The sequence below is a fragment of the Ipomoea triloba genome, chromosome 5 (assembly GCF_003576645.1).
Source record: "Ipomoea triloba cultivar NCNSP0323 chromosome 5, ASM357664v1".
Taxonomy (NCBI): domain Eukaryota; kingdom Viridiplantae; phylum Streptophyta; class Magnoliopsida; order Solanales; family Convolvulaceae; genus Ipomoea; species Ipomoea triloba.
In genome coordinates, this window is record NC_044920.1 from 15,825,965 (window position 1) to 15,841,587 (window position 15,623).

At 32.7% G+C, this 15,623-nt stretch overlaps 1 protein-coding gene across 1 annotated transcript; it reads right to left on the reverse strand.

Moving 5' to 3' along the window:
- Window positions 1–8,658: 8,658 nt before the first annotated feature.
- LOC116020305 (receptor-like protein EIX2) lies at window positions 8,659–11,685 on the reverse strand. Its single transcript, XM_031260787.1, has one exon. The coding sequence runs from the start codon at window positions 11,683–11,685 to the stop codon at window positions 8,659–8,661; it is 3,027 nt and encodes a 1,008-aa protein (XP_031116647.1).
- Between the last annotated feature and the right edge of the window lie 3,938 nt (window positions 11,686–15,623).

Sequence of the window (15,623 nt, forward strand, 5' to 3'; positions counted from 1 at the left end):
TCCCTTGACTTTTAAATGACCTCTAATGATCCTCCAAGTTTTAAAAAATTACCACATGCGGTCCCAATTCTTAAAGGCAAAAACTTGTGTGAGACTTTCTCACCATGAGTCGGGTCGGGTTAAGATGCAGATATAATACTTATACGTATAAATGCCATACTTATATGCTCAAATCAAATACTCATCAGAAATAAAAAAAAATTTACAAGGGTAAATGTAATACTTTTAAAGGAAAATATAATACTTTTACATTTCGATTTAAAAGTATTATATTTTCCCTTATAAGTAATTGACACTTGTCAACATTACTTATTATGAAAAATGTATTACTTTTTCTCTTATAAGTAACAAAAATTGTATTCCTAATTAGTAGTATATTTGAGCATATAAGTATGACATTTGCATGTTGCTTCAACTCAACCCGATCGGTCTCACGAATAGAGATCTGTGAGACGGTCTCACCCAAGTGTGACGCTGTGGTATTATAATCATATCGCAACATATTACGAAACTTAATTTACTGTTTTTCGTTGAATGCAATTTGAGGTTTTCTGTTGGAAATTATTTAGATGGCCAAGTTCGTTGTTTGTAGACTTGGAAATTGATGCACAAGTCTTGGGATGAGTAGCTCGAAGTATGTCATTATTTGTGGAAATTTGTTCACAAAATTAGAGCAACTTAGGAAACCGACTAATACTATTATTTTCTTAAGGGGAAACTTATATATTGGCTTCAATTTTTGTTGGTCAGACAACCAAAAAAGTCTAGAAGAGAGTTGAGTATGAATTGTTTTTAAAAAAATTTGTAACACAAAACACTATCAAAAGTTTATGTAGTGAAAGTTTTTTTTTTTTTTTTTTTTTTTTNTTTTTTTTTTTTTTTTTTTTTTTTTGGGAATTGTAGTGAAAGACTTAAGCTTACTTGCTAAAAAATTTTTGTCCAACTTTTGTTTTGAAGGAAGGTGATATCATATGTGTCTAAAAGTTGCAATGTCCTCCTTTTGCGATGCATGCTTTTGACCTTTAGTATGCAATGATTCTATATCCAAAAGTAGGTTTTTTTTTTGAGTAGATATCCAAAAGTAGGTTTTTTTTTTGAGTAGATATCCAAAAGTAGGTATGCGGTTTGTCTAAACATATGGTGTTGTCAGGAGTCTTTGAGAGATGTTGCAATTTAAACAACTACTGTTCTAGGTGCTATAAAATGATCTACGGAAAACCTTAACTCATGAATGATAATGGTTTGTCATTGATAGCTTGGCTTTACGACTTTTGGCTAGTGGTTGGCTTGCCAACACAACCAGTTGGATGAGAAATAAAATATAAATAAGATGAGGGAAAAATAAATGAAACACAATATCTTTTTTACGAAAATATAAAGGTAAAAAATCACAGGTCTTTTTTGAACCATGCCTAGTCAAAATCTACTATCTTTGCAATAATCTTGTAAATATATATATATTTTTTGCATAGAGAGCTCTCGGGCTTGGGACATTTTATGGAATTACAGGAAAAAGGGAGGAGTGATTGGATAGATGAAGGAGAAGATGAATAGGTCAATGATGAAAATCGATGAAGAGGATGCCCCTTTCTTGTATTCGGTTATGGCCTCTTATTGTGGAAAAGTATTACTGCATATGGTAATTAGGCTTCCGTATATTAATTCGTAATTGTGTAATGTATGGTAGAGTAGAATATTTGATGGAATGTGGAGGCGATTTAGAGAAGTTAAGGATATTTAGGAAAGTAGACTTGACATAAGTTGACTGGGCTACCATACGTAGTTGGACGTTTACACCTTTTTAGCCTTCGCCGAGCGCCTATCGAGCTCAACTAGTAAACCACTCTAAGGGCCGACTACCCAGGCCTTAGTACCCCATCCAACAATAGCTTTACTCACAATGTTTGTTAAGAGGATCTGTCGTACAATTTCGACTACTAATAGTTGATTAAGAATCTCATTTCTTCACAAAATTCTAGGATGATCCTAGTTGAGAAATTATGTCTTACGATTTGACCAAATCTTTACTATTGTGCACCATTTCTCATTATGAACTAACATCATCGTAATTTCTTGAGAGTCTCAGTATTTTTGTTTAAGAAAATTACCGAGTATATTTAACGTTGTCATCTACTACCACCAACATGTACTTTTTCCAATACTACTGCTTGGTGGATCTTCGCGTCTAATAGATTCATGTGAATTAAGCTTAAGGGTCTCGTTGAAGATGGATGACGCTTTGCCTATAAGTAAGATCTAATATGTTTTCCTATCTCTCATATGTCGCTATTAGACACTTGCCTAGCTAGTATTATTTTTACTGATTGAATATGTTAATATAAGTGTCTTGACAAATGAAATTAATGCTTAATTTAATTAGTTTTATATTGTGAAACTAGTATTTTTTATGCGCGATGCACAAAAAATATGTGTCCAATATTAGAATTTTATATTAAAATTTTAAATTTATTTAGATTTTAGATGTTTAAATTATAGTAAATAATAATAATAATAATGTTTATTTTTTTGAGAATATAATAATAATGTTTATAAATTTGATATTTATATTTTAAAAAATAATTAACTAACATATAACTCAAATATATAATGTGTATATATTATTATTATTGAATAATATAAGAAAATATATGGTGTACGATGCATGTACATAGTAACAATAGTGAAAAATATAACGGAAGTTATAACGGTAGGGTATGTTTATCCAAAATATTGTATAGTACAACTTTTATAGCATAATGTATAGAAAAACTTAACGGAATAAACGGACATAAATGAAGGGTATAACATTCATTCATACTTATTATCTTTTTAGATTAGATACTAAGAGAGCAAGATTATGTTTCTATTAAGAGTTAATACCTCCAATGGTCCTTCAAGTATTAGCGATTTACTAGTTGTAGTCCCTCGACTTTTAAATGACATCCAATGGTCTTCCAAGTTTTAAAAAATAACCACATGTGGTCCTTTTAGGACATCTTGTGGTCATTTAAAACTCGAGTTATTTTAAGAATGGGTCACACTTGTGTGAGACCGTCTCACGGATCCTTATTCGTGAAACGGGTTGGGTCGGGTCGAAGCAACATGCAAATGCCATACTTATATGTGCAAATGTCATACTTATATGCTCAAATATAATACGAATCAGGAATAAAATTTTTGTTACTTATAAGAGAAAAAGTATTACATTTTCCATAATAAGTAATGTTGACAAATGCCCCTTATTTATAAAGAAAAAATATAATACTTTTGAGGAAAAAATGTAATACTTTTAAATCGAAATATAAAAGTATTGTATTTTCCCTTAAAAGTAACAAAAATTTTATTTCTAATTAGTATTATATTTAAGCATATAAGTATGACATTTGTGCGTATAAGTATTACATTTTTCATATTGACCCGACCCGACCCGTCTCACGGTGAGACGGTCTTACATAAGTTTTTGCCTAGATCACACTTGTATGGGACCGTCTCACGGATCTTTATATGTGAGACGGGTCGGGGCGGGTTGAATCAACATGCAAATTTCATACTTATATGCGCAAATGTCATACTTATATGCTCAAATATAATACTAATCAGGAATAAAATTTTTGTCATTTATAAGGAAAATTTTAATACTTTTGAAGAAAAATGTATAGTAATAATTATGCATTTTGATGTAAAAGTATTATATTTTTCATCGAAAGTATTAAATCTTTCATAATAAGTAATGTTCCCCTTACTTATAAGAAAAAATATAATAGTTTTGAGGAAAAATGTAATATATTTAAATCGAAAGGTAAAAGTATTTCATTTTCCCTTAAAAGTATTACATTTACCATTATAAATAACAAAAATTTTATTCCTGATTAGTATTACAATTGAACATATAAGTATGACATTTGTGCATATAAGTATCACATTTTCACATTGACTCAATCCGTTTCACGATGAGACGGTCTTACAAAAGTTTTTGCTGAAGATTCGTTGACAAGCCCTTCTTCTTTTTAAAATAAATAAATAAATTGCACTACTTTTAAAATTAAAACTTCAATACAAAATTTAAAATTTTTAAAAATGAAATTTAACATGTTTATTTAAATTATATTTCAATCATTTATTTAAAATTAAAATTTAAATAATTAGTTATATTTAAAAATTAAAATTAAAAAAATACTCCGTAATTGATTAACTAATGGTTCATGGACAACCTAGGACCTTATGGTACTAATTCAGGTTACAATTCTTGTGGCAAATTATACCATGGACCATTGTCCACGGAGCATTGTGGATCATGGTCCAAAACGGTGTCGTTTCTTTTAATGAAAAGAAAAGACACCCGTTCTGCACCGTTCCGTGTATAACATATCCAGTTTCATTATATTTTATATACATTGTAGCTTAGTTTCATTTAAGCAGAACTATAGTTTCATTTTGTTCTAACTATAGTTTCATTCAACACTATACATACAATGATACAATAGTCTTATTACTGTGAGATCCACATGTTATTGAATTTCATTTTATATACACTGTAGTCTGATTACAACACTATTAAATTATAATTCTAATTCAACTATGGTTTCATTGGACAATATACACCCAAATATGTGAAATCGTTTTTTCAGTTTCATTTTATATATACTGTAGTTTCATTACAACACGTACAACCACATTATCATTTCGATATAAATACAGTTTTATTGGACGATATACACTCAAATATGTGAAATTGTTATTCAGTTTCATTTTATATACACTGTAGTTTGATTACAACAGAACTACATTTCAATATAACTACAGTTTTATTGGACAATATACACTCAATATGTGAGACATATTATTCAGTTTTATTTTATGCATTCTGCGGTTTCATTTCAATATAACTAAAGTATCATTTCAATTCAATTACAGTTTCATTCGATAATATAAACACAATATGTGAAACAATTTCATTTTAGATACATTATAGTTTCATTTTGTTGTAAATACATTAAAAATACGAGATCTCTTAAAATTTAATGGCAACCGTTTCTTTACTTAAAGAAACGGTGCCATTTTTAGACCATAGTCTACAAAACTCACTGAACTGTAGTCCACATTATAACGACTGAATTATTGTCCATGATGAACCTTGAACCGTTGTTTTCTAAATTGTTAATCAATTTGGATCGTGGCTAAGTCTAAAGTTGGCCAGAACATTTTGTAAGAGTTAGGAGACTACAAATAATCAGAAAGACCATGCCAATATAGAGGTCTTCCCTTATTTATATATTTATTTATTCATTTATTTATTTATTTATTTTTTGCCTGTCAGAACTAAAAACCTCACTTTGGATGGAAAAAATTGATGGACTAATTTTACACCTTTATTAATTCAGAGACAATTTCTACCAACAAATATAACTGAGGAATTGAAAATACCATCTCACATTTTTTTAAAGTCAAATATGCATTTTATAAATAACAGTATAATTGACTACAAATGTGAATAGTCACCTTATATTAATTCCCAATGCATTATATATTGTGTTCAAAATTATTAGAGGGGCTAATATTCTTTTTTTTTTTAAAGTAAGAGGGGCTAATATTCTAATAATGCAATAGGCCAGTATGGCAGTATATGACATGTAAATTGTGTAATGTTATTTTGTTTCAGAAATATTGATGGAACAAAGTTAATGGTCATTGAATTGTGAATTGTCTGATTGATAGTAATTATAACTTGTTTGGTAATTATTATGGTTGCTTTTATAAATGGTCCCTCGCTGTTCTCTGATGTGATCTCCCATTTATACACCATCTTAATTAGAATTAGAATCAAACGTGTGATTTTGCACATAAAATGGGCTAGGAGGAAACAATAAATTAAAGGAGGGGAACGGCTGATGCTTGAATTGAGGTAGGAGTGGAGGAGGAGGAAAAGAAGAGTAGGAGTCAATTGAACGGTTGATGCTTGAACTTAGGCTCGGAGGCTTAATTGGTCGTGGGTTCGGGAGTAGAGATGCATACTCAGTGGGGAACTAAGATGGTGGAGAATATGAGATATGAAGGAAGTGGGGAAGGGAGGACTTTATAAGGCCTGGAAGGAAGAAGGGCGAATAATGGGGCGGGCGACGGTGAAGGGTATGAGCGGTACGGTTACGACTACTAGTGGCGTCACTCATTGTGGTCAGTGCGGGTTGCAATTCAGGACAAGTACTCTCTCTCGATGGTGATAACTCGTAGCTTAGAGAGTTGAGGGCTGATGATGGATATATTGGCCGCCCTGCACGGGTAGTGCTCGAATCATGTGGATGGTTGCTTGGGCATACTTTGTATAAATAGTCCTTTACTTGTCTTGTTGAGACATCATGTCTTGTTAAAACACTACTTTAATCTCTTGAAAAATTAATACAATAACTAAGACTATCTTGTCTCTTTCTGAGTATTCCATTTGTCTTTACATCTTTCTTAGGAATAATTTGTTTGTAATTTTTTATGATGCAATTTGTATGTCTTTGTAGACCCCTCAAAGTCTTCTGTGTAAATTGTTTATTTCTTCCGTTCGTATCGGAAGGAACTGTATTAGAAGAAGCTTACTTAGAAGCTGTGTCTTCTCGGCAGAAAATATTTTTGGAAGAAGGCGTATCAGAACGAAGCAATTGGAAGTTGTGAGTCCGAAACGAGAGCACCTGGAAGAAGACTTTTGCGAATGGAGTTGTTTAAGTCGAGGGTTATTATCAAAAGACTCAAGTATATTCTCTATATTCATCACGTGCAAGTACTCTCTCTAATAAGCTCAAAACGAAGTTAGAGAATGATCCTACCCAGTGTAAGGCGAATCGACCCGGGCAAGGGACCCTGAGAGCCGATCACGGGTAGGCCCAATATGGTCTGACCTAGGAACGAGGGATCAGCTTGGCTGGGATAGGTTGACAAGACACGACCATTCGAGAAGTTGTAACCGCTTGCCCTGCACAGGCGGGCCCGAATAGCATGGATAGACATTGCTCAGGTATACTTTGTTTAAATAGCCTTGTACTTATCTTGTTGAGACATCTTATGTCTTGTTAAAACATTACTTGTAATCTCTTGAACAATTAGTACAACTGTAACACTATCTTGTCTCTTTCGAGCATTCATGGGTCTTTTATATTTTTTATCCTTTATTTAATCGGATTAATTCGTTCTGAAAGTAATGACCATTTGAAGGTCAAGAATTTCATTTTTGACAACGCTCTCCTGATCGAGATCCAGTACATATCATCGGATGATGACAAAGGTGTAATCTAATTTCGACTTAGTTTCTTTCATGTGTATGAGACATACTTGCTTCAATATATCTTACAAATTCTACTAATACAATGCACACACAGAGATTCGGATTACAGTGAGGGGCTGTTTGGTTCGGGTCATCTGAGATTACCTAGGTAATCTGAGTTTGGTAATGTTATATTACCTTGTTTGTTTCAAGTTATGAGATTACCTGGTAATCTTATATTACCTTAAGGGGGTGTTTGGTTCATGGAATATTAGATTACCCTAGTTAATAGGATTACCTCCACGGAGGTAATGTGAGATTTTGGGAATGTAAGATTACCTCATGTGTTTGGTGATGTGTTTGGTTTGGATTGTGGAATATAATATTACCTTGTTTGGTTAAGGGTTATATTTTAGGTTATATGGGTAAATTTACCATAATACCCTCAATAATATATATATATATATATATATATATATATATATATATATTTATTTATTTATTTGCATGTGTGTGTATTTATTTATTTATATGTATATGTGAATGTATATCAATGCGTAAATATTAAAAAACTAAATATATAAATATACACACATATATATTTGATTATATAAATATATATTTATTTCATTATTATTATTATTATTATTATATATAAGGATAAGGATTAGTTAACAAGGGCAAAGTTGGAATAGTTCAAGGTAATCTAAGATTACCTAAGAAAATGGGGGTAATCACATTACCTTGAAACATTACCGCCACATCAGCTTTAAGGTAATATAACATTACGAGGTAATCTCATAACCTGAACCAAACAAGGTAATATAACATTACCAGACTCAGATTACCAAGGTAATGTAAGATTACCTGAACCAAACTCCCCCTAAAGCTGATGTGGCAGTAATGTTTCAAGGTAATGTGATTACCCCCGTTTTTTTTAGGTAATCTAAGGTTACCTTGGATTATTCCAACTTTGTCCATGTTAACTAATCCTTATATAATAATAATAGTAATAATAATAATAATAATATTAATAATCATACTAACACAATAACATATATAAAATAAATATATGTTTATATAATCAAATATACATGTGTGTATATTTATATATTTATTTTTTTAATATTAAGCATCAATACATTCATACATATAAATAAATAAAAATACACACAATAAAGACACACAAATAAATAAATAAATATATATATATATATAAGGACATTATAGTAAATTGTCACATATAACCTAAAATATAACCCTTAACCAAACAAAGTAATATTATATTCCACAATCCAAACCAAACAAATCATTCCCAAAATCTCACATTACCTTCCTGGAAGTAATCTTATTACCTGGGGTAATCCAAGATTCCGTGAACCAAACGCCCCATGGGAAGGAGGAAAATGCACAGTTCAACCTTGCAGTAGACTCTTCAACTTGGCCATCATCAGTGCAATAGTTACACCCAAACGTTGTCCTGTTCTGTCCAAGAATGAGAGATAAGCAAGAGTCCATGTAGTTTTGAGGAATATAGGCCATATGATGAGACCCCAAAAACCAACAACAAAGCCAACCGCAGCACTAGCATAGAGCCCGGGCTGCCTTAATAATCTTTCCCCATCTTGGAATTCATCGTTTTCAGCAGCAGGAAGAGGATGCTTTTGATCTTCCGGGCAGAGCTTTGGCAGGGGAAGTCCACAGAGTCCAACGTTCCCCGTGTACGACGAGGCGTTGAAGCTCTGCAACTGAGTACTCAATGGGATTTTGCCGGAGAAGTTGTTGTTTGACAAGTCCAACACACCAATGTAGCTCAGCTCTGAAAGACTCTGTGGGATCCTACCAAAAAGCTTGTTTCTGGACAAATCTAGGAAATTCAACAACCTTAACTTCCCAATCTTCAGAGGTATTCTTCCAGTCAATTGGTTTCTTGAAAGATTGAGAGCAATTAAACCAACAAGGAACGTGATATCTTCCGGGATTTCTCCAGATAATCTGTTACTTGACAGATCAATGCTCTTAACCAATCCAAGAGTGTTGCTGTATTCGTATTCCCTTCCTTTCCACACCAGCAATGCACTATCCGCATAAGAAGCATCCTCGAAACTTTTGCTGCCTTTAGCATTGTAATATGAAAGTGTTATGGTCTTAACTGAACTGGTTTCATTGCTCATGGCAGTGAAATTCTTGAGGCATGTTGGTATAGAACCCGAGATTTTGTTCACAGAGAGGTCCAAGATTTGTATGAGGCTTAAGTGGCACAGCTGTAATGGTATTCTTCCATTTAGCTCATTAGACCTGAGACTAAGAACAATCAAATTCACCAGATTCTCCCCTATCCATTCTGGGATTCTACCAGACAATTTGTTCTTCCCCACATCGATGATTCTCAACTCGGTGCACTGGTTCAAGGATCCAGGAAGCTCCCCAATAAATTTATTGTTTCTTAAGTGTAATGCCTGGATCTGATATAACGATCCAATCGAGTTGGGGATGTTCCCAGAAAAATTGTTATTAGCCAAATTTAGAATGGCAAGTTGGTCCAAATTGGCCCAACAATCAGGGAGCTTACCAGATAAGTGGTTATTTGAGAGATCAAGATCACTCAAGGAGTCAGAGTTGTTACAAATGAAAGATATTGACCCCCAAAACTTATTCTTGGAGAGATTGAGAGAAGTTAGATTTGGAGGAAATTGTGGTATGGGGCCTGAGAAATTATTTGAGCTGAAATCCAACTGGGGATATTCACCAAATTTTGAGGACAAATCAGGGAGGAAACCATGCATTTGGTTAGAAGAGAGATTCAAGAACTCCACTGTACCTGCAGCCACATCCCAGAACCAACCAGGGACAGAATCTGAAATCCCAGTTCCAGATATATCAAGCTCAGATAAATGGGTTTGAGTGCGAATCCATCTAGGAAATGGAGATCCCAGTTTACAATTAGCTAACCGAAAAACATCCAACTGAAATGGAGGAACCCAATCGGCGCTCATATTCAGCACAAGTGAGTTGTAGGACAGGTCTAAGTGCCATAGCAGGGAGAGATTGTGCAGATGGGGATCAGAAACTACACCTTGTAAAGAATTGAAAGAAAGATCTAAAACCTCAAGTTTGGGAAGGTTGTTAATGGTTTTTGTTAGTGTTCCATTTAGGTGGTTGTGGTGCACATACAATTCCCTCAGGCTCAGGGGTAGTGTTGACGGATTAAAGTCTGGTAAAGATCCCACCAGCTGATTTCCTGATAAATTTAGTACCTCAATGCTAGGATGCTGACCAAAACTTTTGTGGATGAAGTTGCTTAACAGATTTCCATTGAGAAGCAAAATGTGCAAGGATGAAAATGTTTTCACATCAGGCAAAGAACCACCAAGTTTGTTACCTGATAGAATCAAGGTTTGTAGCCGCTTCTCCAAACGCCCAGACAAGTTGTGGAACAAGTAATCAAGCTCTGCATTTAAGCTGTTAAATGAAAGATCTAATAACTGCAAATTACTTAGATTGCCAAAAGAACTTGGAACCCCACCTTCAAGATGATTCAAAGAAAGATTGAGATGAGTTAAGGATATCAGATTTCCAAAAGCATCAGTAATAGTACCTTGCAACTCATTCTGTGAGAGGTCAACATCACTGAGGCTGGAGCTCAAGTTAAACAACCAACTATACCTGGAAGAGTGTTTTAGAGAATTTCCAGACAGATCAATGACAGAAAGTGACAACTTTGAAGAAGAATTGATTGGAAGTGTCCCGTGGCCGTGGCCGGGGGGGAGGTTACACCCTGCCAAATGCAATTCAACAAGGGTAGGAAGTTTGGCCACTGCTTGTAGCCAATCTGTTGCACTGCTAAGGTCAACATGGCTCAAGTACAAGTGTGTTAGAGAAGAAAGATGGGTTATCCAGGTGAGACTATTGAGACTCAGGGCATAGTTACGACTGATATCCAGAGTTCTCAACTTGGAGAGGTTCCCAAGCTGCTCAGGAGCTTCCCCAACAAAGCCAGCGGCTGCAAGATTCAGATACTCTAAATTGCTTAGCGAGCCCATAAACTCGGGTATCTGAGTTCCCATAAACTCATTATCCTGGAGGTTCAAGTAACTCAAATGCTTCAGTTCCAGTAATGCAGGAGTGAGCTTCCCTCTCAAGGGCTGATAAGCGATTTCACCAACGCGAGGGAGGTCAAGACCAATAATATGGCCAGTTTGGTTGCTGCATTTCACCCCTCTCCATTTGCAGCACTCCTCTTTATCTTTTTCACTCCCCCAAGAAGAAAGGAGGCCATAATCATCTTCAACCCCTTTCTTAAAACTCAGGAGTGCATCTCTCTCCTTCTCCAAGCACCTCATTTTCACACTTCCTGCACCTTCTTCTGCAAAGTACCCATCCGCAGGTGACTTCAAACACAGGAAAACTAGTACAGTTAGAAGATGGGAGAGGCGGAACATTGCTTTAATTTGCGCACAAACAATTTCAGGCCAAATAGATCGATTACCAGCTTTCTATTTCAAATGAGGCTAATATATGTGTGTGTATATATATACTGAAGGATCAAATTTGATTATTAATATCAAGACGCAAATAATTATAAATTATATTATCCCAAAATTAACACTTTTGAAAATAATATCTATTGTTTAATTTATACCTAACAAAAAAATGTAATATTTTTGGTGTAGTGCTTATCTAAGGCCAGATCCTAGTTTTCATGTGTTATCATTGAGTCTTTTCCCATACATGTTTCCAGTGGGATACCAACCTCTTTTCTCATACTCTTTCTGTCCCATTTTACCTGTCATGTTTACTATTCATTGGTCAAACCAACTCTTTCTTCATTGCTTATTTTCTTTAGTAATTTTTAATTATTTTTAAATTTAATTTTTTGTGTTTAATAGAACTTTTAATGTAGTTTCTAAATATATAAATTTTATATACTAATACTAAATTTAATATTATGAAAAATTGAATTAAAAATAACTTCAGTCGAGCATCGCTAACCGAATCAGACAAACAAAATGGGACGGAGGTAGTACATGTTTTCAGTGGGATACAAACCTCTACATTGTCGTCTCTAGTCATAACTTTTAAGTCAAGCGATAGAAACAATTATGCTAAACCCCGAGGCTCGAGGGGCTAAATTAATATTTTTGTTGCGTCGAGTGAAAATGTTTTGACGATTGGAAATTTGTAGGGAAAATACTACATAAGTTAAAATAGTGTATGTGGAAATTACATCATTGACTTGGAAGATGATGTTTAATTCTTGCGATGAGAATCACGAAATCATTTGTGGAAATTTGCAGAAAATAAGGCAGGAGAGGGACTAATACTATTATTTTCTTATGGGAATTGAAGACTTAAAGTGGACATGCATTAGTTTGTGGAAGAAATCATTTACGGTGATTTTGGTTCATAACTTTACACACTAGAAATGAGAATTAAAATCATAGTTAATGTTTGGTTAACAATTTTTTAAAATACAATTATGAGATTTGATATATTACCCGGCCCATTCAATTAAAAACTTTATTCCTTAGTTAAAAAAGGGTATCGTTTCTTGGTAATCTAATTCTTAATTTAGATTAGTGCTTTTAGATTTTTGTTTTGATTTTTTTTTTTGTTCATATTGGTGCTTTGAATGCCATAATATTATGATCAATTGCCTTGATTTTTTATTTTTGTATTTTTAAAACTTTTATTACCATTATATGGTAATACATAACCAAACATCAATATTAGTAATCATTCTAATTTCATCCTACTACCGAACATACAAAATGTTTTCACCAAAACTCATTACCATTATTAAGTATTTGGTTCTGATTCTGATTCTGATTCTATGTGTGAACCAAATACACCCTTAAAAGTTTTCTCATTATGTTATTCCTGTTTACCCCACATAAGAATTAACTTAATTTTTAGTTCTTTTTTAAATGATATTTTTCATAATAAATAAATAACAATACCTTCTTTTAAAGAGTAAAATATATCTGTAGAACTAAAAATATAGATGGTTTAAATAATTATTTTCATTTTAAAAGTTAAGATGAAGCATTTTGTTTCGCTTTTTAATTAAAGATATGGAGAATTGTAATTAATTAAAATATTTTGTAGTGAAAAGTATAATTGTAGAATGTATTACTTAAGAATTAGGAAAGAAAATAACAATGATTAAGGAATTAATAAGGACAAAAAGAGCCATCTAAATAAAAGTTTAAAGACAAAATAAAAACATGAACAAAAACTAGAGATGAACATAACAATTACTCAAAAACATAGAGGTGAATAATATTACAAATTTCAATCCCTTTTTGTATACTTTTTTAAAAGTCTTTAATAGTGATTTGACTGATTTCCCATTTCAATCAAGCGTCCACAATTAGTTTTTAAAACAAACTTCTTTTTAGTAAATCTTACAACATTTGTTACTCCAATCTCACCATTATGGTTCTAATCTCATCGTTACTACACTAGTTGCAGCTTTAATAGTTTAATCTCGCTGTTCTATCAAATGGTGTCTTATTTGATCAATGGTTAAGTTATCAAACTCGATTTTAGGCTTATTTGTGGTTTAATTTGAACCAACTTAATAACATCCCCATTTTTTTTATAAAGGATAAAGTTATATGGACAAAAAAATTGCGCCAAAAACTTTTAGCATTTGATGTGATTTTTTTAAATTTATTCATGGGTTACCCTATATTAGTTGGCTATATACCTGACGTTAAAACTTATTAATAAAATGTGATTCATATATTACCCCAACAAATGGTGAAAATTTTTAATTTGCATTGGTAAAAGAAATTGGTACTTATAACAGGTCTCTTAAAGACTAATTAGATTTTACCAGGTGAACAAAATAGAATTTGAGATGCACATATGATCTAAGCAAGTAAGCATATCGCAAGGGATTACGTAACTTAATTTTTTTGGAAAATTAACGAGGTGTTCCGAGTTTTTCTCTATCCGTTTAACGGTCCGGGTCCATCCGACTAATTCACATTCGCTCCGAGATGTATGGGAGCTGGCTTAGGGAGAATCGTCACTTGTAAAAATCAAATTCGAATTTTCTAAAAAATTTTCTATACAAAGAGAGCGCATTTGCCACTTGAATTACCTCATTGATTTATTACAAAACTTAATATGACACGCAATCTTATGTTTTCTTCGGAAACTACGTTAGCGGGCCAGATCAGTAGTTTGTACTTTGCGTTTCTGGAATGGCATTGACTTCTAAACTGGTTACATGCACAATGGTCTATTTTAATTTTTTTTTTTAAAAAAATTTATAGATCAAAATTGTAAAAGGGGTGTTTGGTACAAAGAAATTGCAATTCATTTTTTACTTAATTTTAAAAAATAAAAAATTTCAAAGTTTGGTTGTGAGGAATTACAATTCTTCAAATTTGAAAATTACAAATTCACCTCCTCCTAGTAATTGTACTTTTATAATACATGGAAAGAAAGTTTGGAGTGTGGGGACCAAATTGTCCTCCTTAATAATCCTACATCTTTCGCTATGAATTACAATTGCACGGGCATTTTGGTATTTATTGTACTTACTAGTCGTTTGGTTGGAAGGAAGGAATTAGGGTGGAAAGGAATTATAGTTCCATGGGAAAAAATAAGGTACAAATAAAGTAAGAATTCAAATTCTTTTGTTTTGTAGGCAGAATAGAATTAATGAGAATTGAAAGGGAAGAAGTGATATAAAAACTCAAATACCTTTGTTGTAATAGTAATAGTAATAATAATAAGGCCAAATTTGTTGATTCCCTCGTTTTTTCCTTTACCGTTTGATGTGGAATTCCAATTCTGAGGGTTTTCTCCTTAATTCCATCTTGCAACCAAACGGTCTGTATATTAATAAACTGATGTTATAATTTAAAAAAACATTAAAAATGAAAAATTTTAATGTGGACCATGGTCCATTTAACATGGTAGACAGTAAAGTAAAACAGAATTGTATTATTTTAATTATACTTCAGTTTCATTTGGCATTACTATTTTGTGTTTTTCTTTAATTTGTTTCATTTTTCACACATGCTTGTTTCATTATAACAACACTAAATGATCATTTTAATTCTACTACAATTTCATTTGAAAATATAAATTATTTCATAAGTTTTATTTTTTAGTTTCATTTTCCCAAGCATTAGTTTAATTATAGTAACTCTAAAGTACCATTTTAGTTACACTTCATTCTAATTTGACAATGATATGGGCTTTTAGTTTTATTTTTCACACACTAGTTTTTTTTTTTGTTTTTTTTTAGAGTACTACTGACTTAGTTACAATGTAGTATATGTTCATAAACTACTTTCTCAACCTATCGAAGCACAACGAGTCAGCATTGCCTCCACTGAGGCTCTAACCCACCCCCTCC